Here is a 22,524-nt window from a genome sequence, read left to right on the forward strand (position 1 = left end):
AAAGACCTTGTCGTCAAATGGCGTGAAATGATTAACAAGGTCAATAGTACTAAAAAAAAAAAAACAATACATATTTTTTTTAAAAAAAAATACATGTATAAATATGTATAATAAATATAGTGTATTAAAAATATACAATGAATATGAATTTTTGTTGAGGAAATATTATAAACATTTACTCTAATGTCATTAACTTAAATTTATGACTAAATCAGATTCAGTTGTAAATGAATTGATAATTAATGATGATTTGTTCATTTTACAAGTGGTTAATAACAGCACTTTCGTTACTTTATATATATATATATATATATATATATATATATATATAATGCATAAAAGCATTATATATACACACACACAACCTAATAGAGTTGTCAAAGATCACACAAAAATAGAAATAAAAGAATAGAGAGGGATAAGAGTAATAAACTAATAATCAATAATTATGAGCTGCAAATACATAATTGTGATGTTTCTGTTAGGCATTGTTTTACCTTTATTAGTGTGTGCATGCAATAATACACCTCTACCTCCACCTCCACCTCTACCTCCACCTCCACCTGCTCTTGTTGAAGACACTATAAGCGATGAATTTATAGAAGAACAAGTTCAAAGATGTCTTTCTAATGATGTTTCTCCTTTTCTTCTCGACATAAATTGGGATTTTGAAAAGGCGTGTAGATGGTACCAAAATTGTGCATATCGTAAATTTTGTTTATAAAATTCAATGAACTACTCAGTAAGTACAAGTAAATAATGAGACGTTTTTCCCAATATTGATATTTGACAAAGTAATAAAATCACTTGTTTGATATAGCCTTCTATCTATTTTTTAAAAAATTATTTTATGTATATTAGTACTTTTAATAATAATCAAATATTAATTTTTAATATTATTAGTTTGTTTTAATCCTTTTTAATTTATCATTTTAGATTTTAATTTTGAGAAATAACTAATATGAAAATTTTCTATATTAATATGTTTCAATTATTATTAAGAGTTATTAATTTATTAGTGTTATAAATATATATACTTAGTGGACATTATTATGTAATGGACATATTTATGTCCTCATTATGATTTCCGTTATAGTTTATTATTATATATAGGAATAAGGTTCAAATTGGTCACTGAACGTAACCTGAAAATGCAATTAGGCCACTGAACGAAAAAAAAAAAAGTGCAATTAGGCCATTGAACACTCAAAAAATGTGCAATTAGGCCACTGAACTCTCCAAACCTATGCAATTTTACCGGATAACAGGTTACCATCAATTTTAGCAGGTTACCTGCTTACGTGGCAGCTTAGTTGGCATTTTTAATAATTTTTAAATAATTTTTAATAATTAATTTTAATAATAAATTTTATAAAAAATTGGAAAAAAATAAAATAAAGTCTTTTTTATTTTTTTTTTATTTTTTTTAATAAAAAGTTATTATTAAAATTTATTAAAAATTATTTAAAATTTATTAAAAATGCCAACTCAGCTGCCACGTAAGCAGATAACCTGCTAAAATTGAGGGTAACTTGCTATCAGGTGAAATTGCACATTTTTTGAGTGTTCAGTGGCCTAATTGCACTTTTTTTCGTTCAGTGGCATAATTGCATTTTCAGGTTACGTTCAGTGGCCAATTTGAACCTTATTCCTTATATATATGTTGTATCTCCTTTGTAAGAGATGCTAGTGAAATAAATCTTGACTCTACTTTCTCCCCTATCTCTTGTTCTATATTTTCTTTTTATCTTTATGTTATTGATCAAATCTTACTATCCACTGGTTAAGAGCTAAAAGCTAACAGGCACAAACAACTAATTACAACACGTTATTCGTACGCTTCCAATATCTTTCTCCGGTGCACGGTGCGCTAACTTTTTCGTTATCATTATTAGAACTAGTATTATGGCTCTTTGTATTTGAGTCATATTATGACTCACAGTCTTTTTATAATTCTTATTGTATATATTCTCCTGAATGTACAATTGTTATTAAGTTTTATTCAATACAATTCATTCACTTCTCCTCTGATATCAGTTAGCTAGGATTTTTATCTATGATTGATCGCAAATTGTCTTGCAGTAACCGAAATCGCTGGCTCACATGAAACATCTGAAGTCGTTTGCGTAAAATCGAAAAGGGACACAATTTCTCTACTTTGTGTTATAAGTACGTGATTCCTAATGCTATATGTCTTGGGAATGAAAATCACGCGGATTAGCAGCATTTCTTTTCTTCGAATGAATACATCATCACCATTACCAAGAAAATAGCCCTCATCTTGATCCAGTGAGACACGAATCGTAATCTTCAAAGTGGCGAAAGGATGGGTTGTGGCAGTCCGCATCGAGGTCAGCAGTGTGGCCGACGTGACTTTGTTGATTCATGTCAAATTTGTAATGATTTCGGTCATACAGGAGCTAATTGTTTTTGACGCTATAATGATCCGTGTCAAATTTATAAAGGTTTTGGTCACAGGGAGCCAATTGTTTTTTGCGCTATGATGATCCGTGTCAAATTTGTAAAAGTTTTGGTCACACGGAGCCAATTGTTTTCGGCGTTATTCAGGAACTTCGGGTTCTCAGGCTAATTTGGTGTTTCAGGATGGTTTGGGAACTAAAACATCGTCAAATTCTCATACTTGGGTTCCGGACACGGGAGCCACAAATCATGCAACTCCAAACATAGCTGTCATTTCTACCTCGGACAAGTACACTGGTAATGACACTTTACGTGTCGGTGATGGTATGGGCCTATCTATTAGTCATGTTGGTCATGCTACTTTTGATATCCCTTCTAGGTCTTTTACGATGTCTAATATATTGCATGTTCCTGGTCTGTCTACCTCTTTATTATCTGTTCAACGTTTTGCTACAGATAATAATGTGTTCTTTAATTTGAGTTTCATTTTTTTTTTTTCTTGTGAAAGATATCACCACCAAGGAAATTCTCATACGGGGCAGTAGTTCGGGTGGCCTATACACTTTACTTGTTCCAAATTCGTCTCCTTCCGTGTTTCTCTCTGCTCGTGCTACCGCTTCGATTTGGCATGATCGTTTGGGTCATCATCATCAACGTGTCCTTACTCAAATTCTTCAGTATTGTTCGGTTAGTGGCTCTAGTCGTACTATTCGTTGTAATTCCAGTTTATGTTCAACGTGTCAATTGGGCAAATCTTCTCAATTTCCACTGTCACGTGTTGAGTCATCTAACACTAGTGTTCTTGATTTAATATATACAGATATTTGGGGTCCAGCTCCTTTATTGTCTATTGATGGTTATCGTTATTTTGTTATTTTCGTGGATGATTATACCTGCTACACCTGGTATTTTCTCATGAAACTAAAATCAGATTTGTATGCCATCTTTGATAAGTTTCGTATAATGGTTGAACGCTCCTTCAATAAAAAAAAATAATAAAATCCATTCAGTCTAACCTAGGAGCTGAATACAAAAAGTTGCATCATTCTTTTGTTCAATTAGGAATTGTTCATAGACAGTCTTGTGCCTACACTCATGAACAAAATGATCGTGTCGAACGAAAGCATAGACACATAGTTGAAACGGGTTTAGCTCTCGTAGCCCGTGCCTCTGTTCCATAGACCATACAACCGTCACAAAATGTCATATCGTTCATCTCCATGTGTCTTCTTAGGATATCCTGAGTCATTCCGAGGGTATAGGTGCATGGACTTACAGTAGGGATGGCAACGGGGCGGGGGCGGGGAGTATAACCCCGTGGCCCCGTCCCCGAAACCCCAACCCCGTCCCTGTCCCCGGCCCCGTCCCCATCCCCGGTAGAAGAGGAATGAACAGGGGTGAAAAACAGACGGAGAAGAAAGATGACAAGGCTACGGCGGAGAAGGGGGGCCGAGGCGAAGGAAACGACGGGGGATTCTAGTGGAAGCATAAGGTGTGGCGGAGATGAGGGCTAATCGCCGGAGAAGCCCTGAGCGGCGAAGAAGGGGAGTCGAGGTGGAGGAAACGACAAGGATTGTGGTGGAAGCGGAAGGTGTGGCGGAAATGACACAGAGTTAATGAATCTGTTTCGAGGAGGGTTTTGTTGTCGATGAAGGAAAATGAACCATGCCTGACCGGAAATTCCATCGATGATTGCTAGCGACCTCAAATCCTACTCAAGCCCAAGCCTCCCAAACCTAGCCCCAACCCGACCAACGAGAATGCCAATTAGAGCTATCGAAACGGGCCGGCGTGGTGAGGCCCGCATAAGCCCGCCGAAATACGAGCCTAAGATTAGTCGGCCCGCCTTAAGCCCGTGGGCCATGACGGGGGCCCACCAAATTTTAAAAAATTTAAATTTGAATAAAAATTAATATTAAAAAATGTAATAAGTATATACTAATTTTTTTTAACTTGATTTTATATATATATATATATATATATATATATATATATATATATATATATGAATTTTGGCAGGCCTTCGTCGCCCCGCCAAAGTCCCGCGGGTTAGGCGGCGGGGGGCTAAAAAGCCCGCCAAAATACGGGCCCAAACTATCAAAGTCCGCCCCACCCTTTTCGCAGGGCGGGACGGGCTAACACGGCGGGCTAAACCTGTTTTAACGGCTCTAATGCCATTCCAAATCCTACTGCGCACTAGGCAGTGTCGTTCCAGCCAGCGTTGGTTGTCGTTACCAGCATCGCTGTAGATGAGTATGATCCAGCCCGTCCAAACGACTACGAGAAGTATTGGAGGGAGAAGAATAGATGAGTATGATCCAGCCCGTCCAAACGACTACGAGGAGTATTGGAGGGAGAAGAATAGGAAACAGGTGGAGGCGGAGTTGAGGGACAGGGAGAAGGAGAGGCGGAGTTGAGGGACAGGGAGAAGGAGAGGGAGTGGAAACGGGAGTTGAACCTCTCCAGCGAGGAGGCGTGATGGAGAAGAGCTGCTATGAGCGGAGGAGGTGGCGCTGCTCCGAGATCACCATCGGTGGGACATGGAGAGTGCCAACTTGGGTATGTAAGATGAAGGCCTGATAACCCTTATTTTCTTATTTTTCAATCTTCATTCTCTATTTTTCAAATTTTTCATTTCTTCAATTTTCTAATTTTATTTTACAAATTTAATTTTTAAATACAAAAATTTATTAAACTAATATTAAATGTGTAAAAGATAACAAAAGTTAATTAAAAAAAATATTACTAAATACATTATAGCTATTTTAATCATTTTAGTGTATTGTTTGATTACAAAACAAAATACGTAATAATAACATGTATATATATTGTGCACATAAGTAATAATTTATTTGTAATTTACTCTAGTACATTTTTAAAAAATAAATAACAATAACAATAACAATAACAATAACAATAATAATAATAATAATAATAATAATAATAATAATAATAATAATAATAATAATAATAATAATAATAATAATAATAGGCATTCAAATAAATAAAAATACACTAAGATGACATCCAAATTAGGATTAACTTGTCTTTACCTGTAAAAACAGATTTTTCTTAATTAGAGTTTTTTGTAGTTGGATAGCGTAATTACATTTGTCTTCGAGAGTCTATTTCACCTTTATTCCTATTTGAATTTGATGTTAAATTAGAAATCAATTTTTTTTTTTAATACTTGAGGCTTGAACCAATATAATCTGTTCTGTAAATAATTTGGATCGGGGTTGACCTGATTTCTTTCAAATCATAATTAATTTTCCGATTGCCCACTTCTTAAGGACACAAAAATAGAGTTAGGGTGCTTTCTCTTGCTTCTATTTAGTGTTTAATTGACCACCAAACTCTTGTTGGTTTTCAGCTTGATTCGCGAAATATATAACTCACAGATTATAAAAATACACCAAATATCCAACACTCAAATAGTCAAATACATAAAAACTGTGTGTTCTTTACATTCAAAGTGTTGATTATTGAACTTCTCATGCCTAATTGGAACATGATAACTGTGTAAATACCTTTCCATCAAAGATGCCACTCAAAGCAATGCCTTGCTGCAATCTCTAAATTATTGCTTTGACTGTAACCAAGAAGTACCTTGCCATGTTAGGGAGTCCAAGTAGTATTTTCCTGTTAGGAATCAACTATAACAGCATGGATAAGTGATCAACCATGAGTAATACTAAACAACATTTTTTTTTCCCCCACCAGATGAGCAACAGTTGGATTAGGGTCATCCTAGGACTAAAATGAAAGATGTTACATCAAAATCTTGACTTACCTATCCAGAATGACTTATTTCCACCAGCTCTCTCACTTAAATCCGGATATCTTGCTACTTTTACTTGAAAAAGCACCTCGCGACATTTGTCCCTCCAAAAAATCTGAGTTTATATAAGCTGTCATCAGAAAAGGTAAAATGCAATCCCTGCTTGCTATTTAATTTCATGTGGATGTTCATAGGGGTAGATATACATGTGAAGAAAGTGCAGAGGAAATAGCATATAGCAGATAGCAGCAATCAAAACTCACACATAAATGCAGCCACATTATTTTGTCAAACTTAAAAGTTTTTAGCTAAAGGAGTATGCAAACTATACGAGGATATGAATCTATACAGACCAATGAATCAGGGTTCTCTAATGATAATCAACTAAGAAGAAAATGTACACATTTTTAGTGTGCATATCTCAAAGCAATCCAAAGATGAATGTATGAAGAATATTTCATATACAAAACAAAATGGTATGGTACTAATTTTGATAGGAGAAGTCAGTAACGATGTAAAAGATCCCATACATTTGTGCAATATGTACACATTGGAGATTACTCGTGAATATTGTGAGTACAAGGCAAAACATAGCAAATCAAGAAATTTATTTAAACAACACATAAGTTGGTTCACATGATTAGGTTGATGCACTTCTATTGGGCGTAAAAAAATGGAAATGTTCTTACCATGACCATGAGAGCTCAGGTGATTGAAAGTAACACGCCATTTGCTATCAGAACCCCATTGTCATATGGATAAGAAACAATGTACTTATTCATCATGTAGCATTCAATCATGTCAGGCTGCAGTTATTACTTCACAATGTCATATGGTTTAGTCTGATTCATATTCAGAAAGGAGATTAAAATCTGAGTCTTCATCAGATGCATATCTAGTTCTTTCACCAACAAAACAACTTGTTAATGAATCTTCCTCAAAGCCTCCTTTGGTTTCCTTGTTATACAAACCCCGACTACGATCCAAAAACCCTTGATTCATCATACTTGCTAATTTATCCCTCAAACCAACAAGGGGGTGCTTCTCAATGAGTTGACTGTGATCATAAGCCTCTCTGAGGACAACAGTTTGGGTGTCACCCTTTTTAGAAATGTAAAAAATCCCAGGATGCCTCTCAAACACTTTGGTGAATTTTTGGGGCAATCCCAACGGTTTACGAAGATTGCTCACATTCTTCCTCTCTGTCCTCTTCTGTAATGTAAGGTGCAAAAGCTCATGAAACACTCCCACAATTCTCTTCTCTGAAACATCAGTGCGGGGATCCAAACGCGAGGCCAAATCTACTGCAAAAGGAGAAGTATAAGGCAGCTTTTGCCACTCCTCCAACCACTCCATAAACTTCCTTTTCAACCCAAAACCCCTTGGGAATCCAATGGGAAAAGCCAATGCTCCATTCTTCATCACAGAATTCATTTCTAAATGGGAAACCGCTAATCGATCATCCCAAAGTAATAGCTTTAGTCCCAAACGATCATCGCAAAGACGAACAAAAGAAAACAAATCTGAAGAGGAGTTGTTGGTAAACAATCTCTGGTAATCACTCGGCAAACCCATATCCCACTTCAGCTGATCAAGTGTTTGCAGAGGAAGCATTCTTTCCTTGGTGAGCATAAGAAGCTTCCTCAACCTGTTAACTATATCTGTATGACACTCTCTGCGTATCTCAGCTTCTTCTTGGTGAAGCTCTAGTGCCTGGGAAGTTAATCTGAAGCAAGGAACCGGAGTTCCTCCGGTATCACGACGGTAGAACTCCTGGAAAATGCTGGGGTATCGTCTAAGAAAAACGGAAAGTTTGAGGTGAAGAGGGAGGCCAAGCTGGCCGCGATAGCGACGGAGATGATAAATGGGAAGCCAATGGTGGGGGTCTGAGCCAATGAGGGAAAGAAGAATAGAGGCGGCCTGGAGTTCTCTCCCACCGGCTACTGCCCTGTCTAAGACACTGTCTTTTACCCATTTCACCTTTGCGTTTACGAGAGTTCGCTTCTGATGATGTCTGAAAGTAGAAGTGTAGTTTTCTCTCGCTATTGCTCTCTTCAGCATTTTATCGAACAGGTTGTGCGCATCAGAAGATGTGGTCAATTTGCAATGCACTGTGCGTGAGGGAGGAGCCAGAAACAAATTAAAGGTGAGAAGGGGCGAAGCTCAAGCGATTAAAAACAGAAGACGCGTGGACTGACGACTTATGAGTGGAGGACGATGATCGATGCAGCTGCTGACCCAAAGATAAAGGCAGATCGAGGCGGCGGTCCGGAGAAGAAGTTGCTGGCTCGCTACACTAGAATCATTTACTCGCCGGAGGAGCAAATATGCAAGGAAATCTGTATAACGCCAGAGCAATAGGCGTTGTTCTTCAATATAACTAAGCTAAATTTGTTTAATTGCCATTTTTTTTTCAGGTAATTTACCTTTTTTACAGGTTGCTAACAGGTTACCAATTCAATTATTAATAAAATAATTAAAAAAAAAAAATTCAGCCACCGGCTGTCCGACAACCGCGGAACAGTCGATGTGAGTAGTATTTCACAGACAGTCGTGGCTGTCCGGCGAGGACAGCCTGTCATGTTTGAGGTCCAGATCTGGACCTCAAACGGCCTGAAACGAGAACTGGCCGCCGCCCTCGTTCCAAACGGTCATGGCCGTCGAAAAAATTCAATTTATTAACTTGTTACTTTTATGCATTTAAACTTAACAACAGGTTAATTACCTGTAAGTAAGTTGCTGATGAGGAATTTTTTAAATAATAATAATAATAATTAATATAAATTTTTAAAAAATAAAATGATAAAAAGCTATCATCTGCCCATGCGGGAGACGAAGAAGATGGCAGCCATGGCCGTTATAACTAGCAATCCTAATTTTTTTTGGATAGGGGCTGATTTTTTTATGAAATCCTGAATATGTGTAGCACATGAGGCATGTACAAGGGTGAGGTGAATATCTTTCTTATTCACACAAATTCATGTCAATGCATGTTCAGAGCATTGGTTAACACCTTTTATTTGCAATGCCAATTCTAGAAAATATTGCTAATTTGCATCCTTTTATATGATGAAATTAAAGTGAGGCTAATTTAAACTTTCATTAGTTATCATGTAATTGTAATGTATTACCACATTCTAAAACTATGTGAGAATATAATGAAAGGTCAAGTTGAGTACACTTTTCCACCTGTCCTCCTTATCCAGTGTAGAAACATGTAGTCAACTAAATGAAGAAAAGATGTATGGATGATTACAGTCTATAGAATGTGTAACTCTATTCAAAACATGGTGCAACTTTATTGAATTTCCTCCAGCTCATTAGTATGTCTTACTCTATATCTATATTGTTGATTATTGAAGCAGTCATGTGAATTCCAACTAGACAGTGTTAGGAATATTACGTGCACAAGATTACTTCTCTTATTATCTTTTAAATAATCAAATTATATGATTTGAAGAAGTTGCTTAAATTCCAGTTAGTGATGTTAGCGAACAGAGCTTTCGGCAAACTACTCGTGTTCGTATTCGGTAAGCGTTCGTTTATGTTCGTTTGTTAAGGTAAACGAGCCATTAACAAACAAAATTTAGAGCTCAGTTAATAAATGAACAGAGCTTGAACAGTTGTACGCTCATTTGCTAAGAGATCGTGAACAAGCTCGTTTGTGTTCGTTTAATAATGTTCGTGAACAAGCTCGTTTAGTATTCATTTAATAATGTGTTGGAAATTTATATAGTAATGGAGATTAATGGTTCAGATGGACTACCATGAAAGCTTAAATAATATTTGGAGTTGTGGAGTTATAAATATTATTTTAGTTTGGTAGAAAGTTAATATAGAGAATGAGTTTGCTGGAAGGCTTTGTCAATTCCCCAACATTGGGGGATTATTCCTCAATATAGGGAAATTGTGTATTTCATTTGGAAAATATTATACCACACGTAAGCTTCCAATTTCACAAACTTACATGCAAAAGTGTGCTAGAAAATTTATATATATATATATATATATATATATATATATATATATTTGCACAGTTATTTGCATGTGGTTCACAACCTTACAAAGGTTCATAATTACATATATATTCATGTTGAACATAATTTATGTAATTAATATTCTCTTATGATAAATATATCATTTAAGATATATTTTATGGAAGATAAATTTTTAAAACTGCAGAAAACTTCCATGTAACTTCTCCAACAGTCATATTTTCATTTATAAATAGTTTGGAGAAACATCTGAAAAGATACATGCAATAAACTTGCATTAATCTTGATATTTCACAGTTCTACAATTCTACAGGAAATTCTGAAACAAAGCAACTTAAGAATTTCATTCATCTTCTTGTATCTCATAAGATTAAATCTTGAACCTTGTTGCTTTTATAGGGGGAGATTTAAAGCTTATAGAAAAGTGATTACACGCCTGAAGATATCAAATGATCCAGTTTTTGTTCCTTGTTGTTTTCTGTATTTTGTTGTATTTCAAATGTATTACAGATTACAAGCACTTTCTCCAACATAATGTTCACGAACATGTTCACAAACATATATATACATAGATTATATTGTGATCGTGAACATTGATTATTTCTTGAATGTAGATTATTTGTTGTTCACGAACAAATTGTAATCATGAACATGTGCAGGTGTTTGGTTATTAAAGGTTCACGAACGTATTTATAAACGTAAACTAATATGTTCGTGAACGTGCTTGTTAATGAACGTGTTTGTTAACGTTAACGAACACGTTCGTGAACATATTTGCGAACATTAACAAACACGTTCGCGAACATGTTCGTTAACGAACACTAATGAACGCTTAACAAACGAACACAAACAGGATTTTCAAAGATCTTAACAAACGAACACGAACACTCCAAAATTCTTAATAAACAAACACGAACAACCTCCGTTCGTTTATGTTCAATTCGTTAACAACCCTAATTCCAGTTAGTTGGTGTTAGGAATATTATGCCTCGCAAGATTGCTTCTCATCTTATGATTCTTATCCTTTTAAACAATCAAATTATATATATATATATATATATATATATATATATATATATATATATATATATATATTGGCAAATGTATGTGTTCTTCCATCTTTAAATCTGTTCTGCATCATAACTATAATATTTGAAAAGTTTGCATCCACTTACAGGGCATATTTATCCATTGTCTAGTAGTCACAATTTTTGTTTTTCTGGGGATTTTCTTAAATCAAAATTGATACTGCAAAGATTTATTGTCTTTTGTGCTATCCGTTAGTGCAACCAAAACTTTTTTTTTTTCTTTGAAAACAAAAGCTTAATGCATTAATATAAATCCGAAGATAACGAACAACAAATTTTTTTCTTTCAAAGGTTATCTTTATTCTAAAATGTTTTCACTTGCAAGATGATGTGAACATTTAATAGCGAAATATCTTGTATTTAATGAAATTTTAACGATTATGTTTGATAGAGAATCAAAATTGGTCATGTCATAATAATATTAGGACAAAAAATGAATGTTCTAATAAAAATAACTAAAAATAAGCTACCATCTATAAATCTAGAACAAAATGGAATTAACTCATAAATAATGATCATAAAAATAAATTCTCTAAAAGATTTTAATCAACATTTTACAAAAGATATTTGTCAACTATTTCTTATACAATATTTATATAATTGGAACAGCCCTGTTGACTCTGGCAATATGTACAATGAGACAACGCGCTTTGCATCTCCGATCACTATTCAACTCAATACCGCATCATCGTCTTCACTATCATCCTTCACGCCTCACCCATTTGCAGACGACTCTAAGCTCCCCTTCGCATTATTCTTCTTTATCGAATCAGCAGACTCGATACCCTCAAAAGGCTTTCTTTAAATCAGATAACAAAGATGCATTCATCACCCATTTGTGCAGGGAGAAGAAATTCAAGGAAGCCTTTGATATACTCTGCCAGAAACGGCGTTTAGAAGATGCCATTCGACTACTTGAAAACGAAATTGGCTACCCGTTTGCTGCCATATACTCGGCACTTTTCCAGCTCTGCATTGAGCAGCGAGCGCTTGAGGAGGGGAGGAAAGTGCACGCCCACTTAAAAAGATCTAATTTTACGCCCGGGGTTTTCATCTCCAATCGAATTATTGAGTTTTATTGCAAATGTGATAGACCCTCGGAAGCCCGTCAAGTGTTTGATGAAATGGGTGAGAGGGACTTGTGTTCTTGGAATATTTTGATTTCTGGTTACGCGAAAGCTGGGTTGATTGAGGATGCGAGGAAATTGTTTGATGAAATGCCCGAGAGAGACAACTTCTCTTGGACGGCCATGATTTCAGGTTATGTTAGGTATGCCAAGCCTAAAGATGCACTGAAGTTGTACGGAGTGATGCAGAGATATGAGGGCTGTAAGTCTAATAAATTTACAGTTTCTAGTGCTCTGGCGGCTTCAGCTTCAATTCAGTCTTTATGGCTGGGGAAGGAGATTCATTGCCATATTATGAGGACGGGGTTGGATACAGATGCTGCTGTTTGGAGTGCATTGTCTGACATGTATGGAAAATGTGGGAGCGTTGATGAAGCAAGGCACATTTTTGATAGGACGTTGGATAAAGACGTGGTTTCTTGGACAGCAATGATTGATAGGTACTTTGAGGATGGGAGATGGGAGGAGGGCTTTTCGTTGTTCTCGAATTTGTTGGACTCGGGCTTTATGCCAAATGAGTTTACATTTGCTGGGCTTTTGAATGCCTGTGCATGTCAAACGACCGAGTGTTTGGGTAAACAAATTCATGGTTACATGGTGCGGTATGGGTATGATATTCTTGCTTTTGCTACAAGTGCCCTTGTTCATATGTATGCCAAATGTGGAAATATTGGAAGTGCTTATAATGTTTTTAAGCAGCTTCCAAGACCTGATTTAGTTTCTTGGACTTCACTTATCAATGGTTTTGCCCAAAATGGTCAACCCCTCGAGGCGCTTGTGTATTTTGAGCGGCTGCTAGAATCTGGTATTCGGCCTGATCACATTACCTTTATTGGGGTTCTTTCTTCATGCACCCATGCCAGGCTAGTTGATAAGGGGCTTGAGTATTTCCACTCGATAAAGGAAAAACATGGATTAACACATACTCAAGATCATTATGCTTGTGTGGTTGATCTCTTGAGTTGTTCAGGAAGATTTAAAGAGGTCGAAGACCTTTTAAATCAAATGCCAATGAAGCCCGATAAGTTCCTATGGTCTTCTTTACTTGGTGGCTGCAGAATTCATGGAAACCTTGAAGTTGCAAGACGAGCAGCTGAAGCACTGTTTGAAATAGAACCTGATAATGCAGCTACTTATGTCACCCTTGCAAACATGTATGCGAACTCTGGTAAATGGGATGAAGTGGCGAAGATTAGAAGAACCATGGATGATAGAGGAGTGGTAAAGAAACCGGGTAAGAGCTGGATTCATGCCCAGAGGAAAGTCCATGTTTTCTTAGTTGGTGATGATTCACATCCGAGATCTAAAGAAATATACACGTTCTTGGCTGAACTTTCAAAGAAAATGAAAGAAGATGGCTATATCCCGGACACAGATATGGTGCTACACGATGTTGAAGAAGAGCAGAAAGAGCAGAACCTATCCTATCACAGCGAAAAGCTTGCAGTTGCATTTGGCGTTATTTCTACTCCGCCCGGAACACCAATTAAGGTCTTCAAGAATCTACGGATTTGTGTTGACTGCCATACCGCCATGAAATATATCTCAAAGATTGTGCAGAGAAGAATAATCATCCGGGATTCAAGTCGCTTCCACTGTTTTCAGGACGGAGCCTGTTCATGCAGCGACTACTGGTGATTTTGGCTTCCCAGTAGGCGGGTTGACGGCAGTGGAGGAAGAGAATAGCTGTTGGAATGAGGGAAGATGTGGTTGAGATAACGAAGCCTCGAACGGACAAACGGGAGTACAGAAGAATCGTGCTTCCGAATTCTCTGGAGGTATGTCCTTCTCATTAGCGATCATGAAACTGACAAGGTTTCAATTTTGGAAATAATTATTATATGTTTCAATTGTATTTTAGGGGCCGGGAACTCATTTCGTTGAATTTTAATTAATGCTCTAGACTTGGATTGAAACGTAATCAATGCTTTAACCTGCGTTGTGTGCAGTGTGCTGCTTCCATGGATGTTGGGGTTGGTGCCTTTAGCAATCCAAAGGATCTTGAAGGCCTTGCCCATTTCCTAGGTATATAATGCCCATACTTTGACCATGATTTTTGTCTTCATATGTTGTCAATGTTTTTTCTTTGATGTTTTTCTAAAATTATGTAGTCCAAAATTAAAAAATAAAGTGTTTAAGACATCCTTATGTATACTTTTGTTATTTGAAATCAGGTACGGCCCCAAAAACTGGTGTAAACAATGATTTGGTGGGAAGAAACCGACAAGAAGTTCCAGGCTTGGCCTCGCACTGCAGGTCCCCCGGCCCGGTTGTTATGAATCCCATCAGCCGCCAAAAGAATGATGGTCGATCTAGTTGCAATGTTGCCATCTCCAGTTTGAATGCATAAGATGGCGATTGTGCTTCAAGCAATGATAGATTGGATTCACATGACTTTCTTAATTCAACTTCACTTCAATGAACACAATTCAGGAGTGTAATTTAAATAAATTTTTGCAGTGTCTTTCCAAACATTCTATTCTTTTGTACCGAGCTCTTTCTTTGTACTGAGTTGCCTATGGTGACCAAATTTTTTATGGAAATGGAATTTTGTATTGTTAAGCAGCCTTCTTCCATTTTGGAGTCCAATTCTTTTACCTATTTACATTTTCCATCGGATAAGATTAATCTGATTGAATCTTGATTGGACTCTATTCTAGTAACTACCTTCCAATCGAATCTCGATTGGCCTTCATTCAGGGCAATTCCAATCGAATCTCGATTGGCCTCCATTCAAGGCAACATTTTAAAGGGTATTGTTGTATGCTTGTGGGTTTGAACTTCTAACTTCATTTTGCTTGTATTCTATAGTATTTTGATTGTTCTTTTTTTTTTTTCAAGATTCAAGAAAATCATGTTCTCCATTGCTAATCAAGTAGTAATTCAAGACAGGGCAAATAGATTATCATTAATCACAGGAGAAAAATCCAGGTGAATAATGGCAACGTGATGAAGGAAAGCCAACCCTTCAGCCAAGCCGATGGCAATAGAGAGTCTTGTTGGCCAGTCAGGTTTGAATTCGGGTTTCTTTGCAGATTCATGAAGAAACTGTGCCAACGTCCCATTGGGGTAGTATTGATATAGGAGAAGGACAATGTCTTAGCAGATGGCAAACTCGATAGGGTTTGCCGACTCGCCGTTGCCCCGTTGAAGTTGTTGGTATGGGAAGGGTTACAGCCTTACAGGTGTTATGTGAATCATGGGAATTGCAGGTGTTTGATCTTGATCTTGTCATAGCTAGGGATTAATAGCACACTCGAGCCTGACGTCGAGCTCTCAATGAAAGCACTAATGATGGAATATATTAACTTGGAGTCCGAATTAATTAACCCGATTAAATAATAGAAATGACAAGTATAGGTTATGATAAAGACAACGAAGAATTGTAATATAATAAGAGGACGAAATACGAACGAATATAAGTCACGGGGACAAATATTGTATTAATCGAATATAAAATACTATTACAAATGTAGGAATTGTGTAAAGAGTTAATACTATCTTAGGTCCTCCGAGTATAGTGGTTTTGTCACGTTTAGTCCTAAACTTTCAAATTAACCATTTGTGGTCCATCGACTTTCAAATTTAACCATTCGTGGTTCAAGTTAACCACCCAAGTCCTTCAAGTTTCGAAATTTAACCAGTAGTGGTCCTCATGAAAGGACCATGGTTGGTTAATTAAAATTTAATAGTTGAAGGACCATAGGTGGTTAACTTGGACCACGAATGGTTAAGTTTGAAAGTCGAAGGACCACATATGGTCAATTTGAAAGTTTAAGACTAAACATGGCAAAATCACTATACTCGGAGGACCTCAGATGATATTAACTCAATTGTGTAATAACAAGACAAAGTGTTGGATTAGGATAAGTCGTATCTCAATAGGACATGAATGAGTGTTTTTATACCCAATTTCGCCATAACAACTCTAGAGAAAATGGTGGGAAGTCGTCCCAACCGTCTTGGACCGCAACGAGCGCCGCGAGACTCGAACAACGCGAATACCCCACCCCTTGGCCAAGCACGGAGCTTAGCCAAGAGGCTGACCTTGGTGTGGCCGACCTCACCATGGCCGACCCCGGCCATGGTTTGCCTTGGCCGACTTCGGCCTAGGTCCAATTCAGTTCCGATGCTTCGGACTTGGTCTGCTCCATATTAATCCGCTCCAGGTCCGTTTGTAATTATTCCACCATACAGTATACTCAATTTGGACCATAGTACACAGTATGACGATTGAACAAGCTACAATAAATGCTACTTGAGTTGAAGAAATTATTAGCTAAAACTTTTTTTTTTTTTGGGTGTAGTCTGGTAAATGGTAATTCCCTAGTAAAAGGAATAGTACAATCCATTAATATTAATTTACATCATCTATTTCAAACACATACTTTAGGGTGTATACATCAAGAAACCCATATAGTATATTATTGAAAGGAACACTCAAAAACAAGTACCCTATTGAATTCACCACAAACCTTTCTGTTTGCAAAGTGAGAAACCTGAACCTATCTCTCCAGCTATGATGCTATGCTGTTTAATCCAAGATTCCAACAAGTATACACTATTATTCACAGGCTTTAAGAAAAAAGTTTTCCTCCAAAAATTCATTCCCAGCTTACAGTTCCAAGAATGCAGAAAAGAATTACGTTCTCTTTTCCGTGAGAGCGGTGGAGCATCTAGCCACGGCATGTTTGAACTCTTCTCCCAAATACTGCCTACTGAACCAGTGAGCTAAGCCCGTGCAAGCACAGCATGTTTGAACTCAACTCACTTCGTGGTGCTTCAGCACCGGGAAGAAAGTCCAGCTTTTCTGAACATCTGATTCCTTCTCGGTAGCCTTATCGCTAGTCCACCACTCACAATCAACAGCAGACTTGTCCAGCGCTTCTGGGTTCACATAGTCAAAATCAAAATCTTTGCTTGAACCCAGTGTGATGTTTCTGTGCTTTTGACAGTGTTGCTCTCCACCGCCTTCTAGAGCGTTACCAGGGATAGTGTTTGTGCTTTCTTCAAGACAAGACTGGTAAGAGTTCTCTGCTCCCATTAACCAACCCGCTGGGCAAGAAGAGATTTGTAGTGATGCATTATTCTCTGGAGGTTCTGGTATGGCATTCTCCTTTTCGTGACAACTTGGAACTTCTTCCCCAGTTAGTTCAAACGAAACTCGATGATGAGCAACTGCAATGTCCTCATCTTCATATCCATTGTCAGAATTGGCAAGTGATGCCACCTCAGAAATTTGGCTCTCTGGAAAATAGCTGTCTCGCGAGGGAGGTTCTGCACCATTAGGTGTCACCGTTCCAGAACCAAGCCTTGAAAGGCCACCGTTTGGAGTCTGGGTTCCAGAGCCTAGCCTTGAACCCCAACCATTCGGCGTCAAAGATCCAGAACCTACTCTTGAGCCCCATTTTCGCGTGGAGAAGTGCTCGTAGCCAAGATACTTTGGAGCTTCCCCTTTACATAACTCGACGATAGCGCACTTATCAGTGAAAGGTGAAGAGGTGCCAGAATTTGACAGTACAGAGCCGGGTGATATCAAACGACTACCAGGGCTCCCCGGGTACTGATAAGGCTGGAACTCATACTGGGATAATGAGAATTGCAAGTTTGTTCCACTGTTTCTTCGATTGCAGGCCAACGATGATGTTAAAAGCTGAGCAAACGGCACTTCTGGTGAAGGTGGTGTTGTCAGTTGTGTCGATTCAGGTGGGGGAGTAAAACAAGCAGTAGAGGGTTCAGTGGTGACAGCAGAAAACACAGGCGGTGTGACTAACTGAGTTTCATGAGCATAGGGACCAATAGTAAAAATCGTAGTCCCACCTGGAGAATATGCATTAAAAGACAGAGATTTAAGAGAAAGTAATCCGGCAGGGGATTGGGTAGCTGAGGGAGGATCTGACAAGAGAAAAGACGCAGGCGAAGAGGGCGGGGCTATGAAGGGTATCACAATGGAAGAAGCCGAATGATTGGGATTTTCAGAAATTGGAGCAGTAGCTACAGGCTCGGTTGGTTCTGGAACGAGTGTAGCGTGCCCAATTCGTTTCTTGTGCTTGTATGAACCAAAACACCAGTAATGACTCCAGCAACTTCCCCACTTTTTCTTCTGATGTAAAATAAAACCACAAATCATATTAACAACAAGTGAAAGAAAGGATGCTAAAATAACTTTAATTTTAAAGACAAACAAAGTTCACACTGTTTCTGTTAAATAGAGCAAATGACATGAAGCATAATCCAAACATAGACAACTCTGTGATCAACATTGAATCTAGCTAGCTAGCATGTAAACATCCCATTTTAATCAAACATTCAAACATAAGCCTCAGTTTTCGAGTTGTCAGTCATCTGCTATTCTGTTTCAAGCTGAAAAGTCATTAACAAAGAACAACCAAACCATCAACTCGACCTGAACTAGCCTTCTGGGCTTTTCATTCCACAACCTCCATCATCCATTCCAGATTTATAAAGTATAGGATCAAACGCTTACCACTATGCCAAAAACTATAGCTCAGACGTAACTTTATTTCCTTATATACTACCACCACATTTTCGAGAGGCAGGGTGCTGGACTTGGCCCTTCACCGGCCTCTGCCCAACAATCCTCTTAGCCACCAATTGCTGGATTTGGCCCAACACCATTATCCCATATAATTTCTCTTTTAGGTTAACATTTAAGTGTTAATGAAAGCAGGCTAGGCTCCACTAAAGTTGAAACTCCATTCTTCTTCAGTCTAAGAAAAATGTTTGTACTCAGTCCATTATGTGACAAGAGACCCAAAATGATAGAAATTTCAGACAGATTTGTGTCTCACAAGATTCAGCAGGAAAAATGTTAAAACAGTGCCCAAGGCCCCAACCACTGAATTCTAAAGTTTTATTCTACCAAAATCATCTCTTCACTTTCTAAAATCATCATTTCACTTCCAAAATCATCTTTTCCTGTGTCAACTACCTCTTTAAAAAGTCACTTTTTTCAGACTTTCATCTTAAATTAACTTCAGAAAAATAAACAAATCAACATGATACGTAGCTTCATCTTCAAAACCAAATCGAATCAAACAAAATTCAAACTCAGAAAATCGGTAAATAAGGATTTAAAAAAAAAAACGAAAAGTTCATCAATTCAACAGCGCTACAAAATATAAACATCTATATAAATACGGCTGTTTTAATCTGCAAAAGTACTTACCGGAATCGTATCTGGCTGAGTTCTAGTCTCGGCGGTAACTATGGCCGTGGCGGCAGCATTTACCGTATCCACGCTGTTATGTACGCTGCTCATGATGAATCTAGACAGGAAAATTTCAATCTTTTTTTTCCCGTTTTCTGAGAATAACGGCTTTGGAACAAAATCCAAATTTCCGGTAAGACCCGCCGGAATTCAATAACGAAGATCACGAGACATTCGCAGGAAATTACTGACACAGAGACAGAAAGACACAGAAACAAACGGCGACTTATAAATGGCTCAAGAAAAATGAAATAAAATAGATTAAGCTAATTGCAGCTGGACACCTTCTTCTTCTAAAACTTGCACTTCAACCCCCTAATTAATCATTATCTAATTTACTTTAGCCCTCAATAAATAAATAAAATTAACATAGAAGCTTTATAATCTAGTAAAATAATATTGTCAAGATCAAACGCTTACTACTACATCAAAAGTTATAACTAATAGCGAAACACAACTTTATATATATATACTTGCTTAACCGTCAATGCCACGTTTCAATGATAAGATGTTGGACTCGACTCTCTGAACTGTCGCCCAACAATTTTCTATTTTAATCCCTCACTCTCAACATTTAAATCATTTTTTTTTACAAATCAAAACAAATAATTTCAGATGAGTATTATAATATTATTATTAAATTAATTATATAACTAAATGAGTATTAAAGTCAGATGCAAATTGTAGGTGAGTTGTATATAATGATTTATGTTAAGGGGTTGTAAATTACTGGTTTTCAATATTCTAAACCATTTTCTTACAATTTGTTTTAATTTAAAAAAATAAAGTATACTTCTTCTCCAAAATGTTGAATTCTCAACCCTAAAGGCCCTCACATCCCGCCCGGACAGAACATGTGGGAGGAGGTAAATCACAGTAATTTAGTGGTTCAACAGACATAGTCAAATGCCGGTGTGTACAATGAATTAGTCCACTTTGAACATATCTCCACACTGTCATTGTGGAGTTTTAAACCTTGATCTATTCTCCTAAATTCTGCCTATTAAATCACTAAGTTAGTCCGTGCAGGGAAAAAAAGTAAAGTATACTTATGAAAAGGGTGGGACGACATAAAAGTCATTATTTTGAATGGATTATATTATGATTATAGAATGATGAAGAGGATGTAATTAACATTGGCAAAAGCTATGGAGGTCCAAGTCAAATGTCCCTAATACAAAATTAACAAACAACACACACATTTCTATTCCCAAAATAAATGCATGATACAAATATTAGGCATTGATTCAAATTATTTATAATTTAATTTTTTTAAAAAATTATACTAAAATTTTATTAAATACAAAAAATTGAATTTAAAAATAAGAAAGAAAAAAAAGGTTAATTTGACTAAAAGAAAGTATATGTGGAATACAAAATGAAGCAGGTGGAGTACTTTTTAAAAATAAATACCATAAACAATATTTCTTACATTATCTTTCTAACAAGCAAAAAAATATTTATACTTTTTTGTTCAGAAAATAGACCATTTTTTTTATAGCTGAAACAGTAATTATGTAAGAGAAGTGGGGTCAAAGAAGCATTAAAAGAAACATCGCGGGGCGTGTGGATAACGTTAGTGCAATGTGGATTTTACATAAAAATCCCGGTGTGGAGGTTGAAGTTACGGGGAGGGACGGCGCAGATTAGAGGATAAAAAAGGGAAAATGCGCGCAATAAATGGGTTGGGCAGTTTTTACTGGGGTCACGTGGGGGTCGTGATCCTCCCTCCTCGTTGCTTCCTTCCACCCAACTCATTTGCTGTTGCGTGTTGCAATGGATCATCCACTTCCACTCCCACATACCAACTACCCAAGCCAATGTTTCCACACGCGCTCAATTACATTTACTTTTTTTTTTATTGACTAATTTAAAATAAGAGTTAATATCAGCTGGTGTCGTTTGAGTATAGTGATATCGTCACGTTTAGTCTTAAACTTAACCATTTTAATCGATCGTTCAACTTTCAAATTTGATCACTCATAGTCCTTAACAGAAAGACCACAACTGGTTAAATTTGAAATTTGAAGAGACACGAGTAGTTAAATTAAAAGTTTATGACTAAACATTACGGTACCACTATACTCAGAGGATCCCGATTGGTATTAACTCAAAATAAATTGATATCTTTCCTAGATATTGTATGCTGCAGGTTTGAATCCTAAAAAGAATAGCAAATGGGGAGCCCGCATGAACTTAGCTCATTGGTTCAATAGATAGTGTTTTGAAAAAGAGACTAAGGTTCGAACTTGACAGCGGCATTGTAGGAACTATGCCCAAAGTTGACAGATCCCATTGTGCGCACGAAATTTGGAGCAGACATTCTCTCACATGTTCTATTGGGCCCCGAAGTGTAAGGGACTGAAACGATTCTATTATGAGTATTAGTATATAAATATTTAAGAGTTATGTATGTCAATTAATACACATTTCGTGATTTACCTTTTTCGTTAAATTTTATGATATGAGCTAAGAGGCTAAGATTTTCAAAATTAGGGTATAATCTTTTCAAAAGGTCAATATACAGCATGTTAAATAGAAGTCTTTACAATATTACATTAAAATAATAATTAATATTATAATCAATTAGATACCTAATTATACCTACCATTCTACCAAGTAACATCATTGCTTAGCTTGAATGATGTTTTAACTAAATGAGTTGATGTCATAATATAAATTCTATTTTTGTTATCGGCAATTGACATGCATTTTTATTTTTGGAAAAAATCAATTTTAATCTCATGGATATTATAATATTGCTTATTTAGCTTTTAACTTTTAATTTGATCGCATTTAGTTCAATATAGTTTAACTGATATTTCCACATTTAGTTAGTTGTTATGATTTTCATTAAAAAAACACGAACATGACAATTTGG

General features: G+C 36.7%; 3 protein-coding genes and 1 long non-coding RNA gene across 7 annotated transcripts; 2 read left to right on the plus strand and 2 right to left on the minus strand.

Moving 5' to 3' along the window:
- Positions 1-457: 457 nt before the first annotated feature.
- LOC109173153 lies at positions 458-14,977 on the plus strand. The gene is made up of 3 exons (XR_002052856.1): positions 458-469; positions 7,291-7,295; positions 14,792-14,977. It is a non-coding gene; the product is annotated as an uncharacterized LOC109173153 (long non-coding RNA).
- On the minus strand, positions 5,824-8,536 carry LOC109173152 (protein ROOT PRIMORDIUM DEFECTIVE 1). Of its 4 annotated transcripts, none has more exons than XM_019322424.1 (3): positions 6,892-8,536; positions 6,215-6,317; positions 5,824-6,013 (listed from the first exon to the last, which is right to left on the minus strand). In XM_019322424.1, exon 1 carries the CDS (start codon positions 8,261-8,263, stop codon positions 7,040-7,042), a length of 1,224 nt encoding a protein of 407 aa, XP_019177969.1. In that variant the 5' UTR covers positions 8,264-8,536; the 3' UTR covers positions 5,824-6,013; positions 6,215-6,317; positions 6,892-7,039. The 4 variants fall into 4 exon arrangements, with proteins under 4 accessions (XP_019177969.1, XP_019177972.1, XP_019177970.1 ...); XM_019322427.1 differs by having other exon boundaries at positions 5,824-6,063; XM_019322425.1 differs by having other exon boundaries at positions 5,824-6,077.
- Positions 11,911-14,974, plus strand: LOC109173150 (pentatricopeptide repeat-containing protein At4g37170-like). Its single transcript, XM_019322422.1, has 3 exons — positions 11,911-14,190; positions 14,362-14,437; positions 14,587-14,974. Exon 1 carries the CDS (start codon positions 11,921-11,923, stop codon positions 14,048-14,050), a length of 2,130 nt encoding a protein of 709 aa, XP_019177967.1. The 5' UTR covers positions 11,911-11,920; the 3' UTR covers positions 14,051-14,190; positions 14,362-14,437; positions 14,587-14,974.
- A 1,707-nt stretch (positions 14,978-16,684) lies between the features above and the next one.
- LOC109173151 lies at positions 16,685-19,862 on the minus strand. Its single transcript, XM_019322423.1, has 2 exons — positions 19,602-19,862; positions 16,685-18,515 (listed from the first exon to the last, which is right to left on the minus strand). The coding sequence occupies exons 1-2, from the start codon at positions 19,692-19,694 to the stop codon at positions 17,175-17,177; spliced, it is 1,434 nt and encodes a 477-aa protein (XP_019177968.1). The 5' UTR covers positions 19,695-19,862; the 3' UTR covers positions 16,685-17,174.
- Positions 19,863-22,524: the final 2,662 nt, after the last annotated feature.

This window comes from Ipomoea nil, unplaced genomic scaffold (assembly GCF_001879475.1).
Source record: "Ipomoea nil cultivar Tokyo-kokei standard unplaced genomic scaffold, Asagao_1.1 scaffold0465, whole genome shotgun sequence".
Classification (NCBI taxonomy): Eukaryota; Viridiplantae; Streptophyta; class Magnoliopsida; order Solanales; family Convolvulaceae; genus Ipomoea; species Ipomoea nil.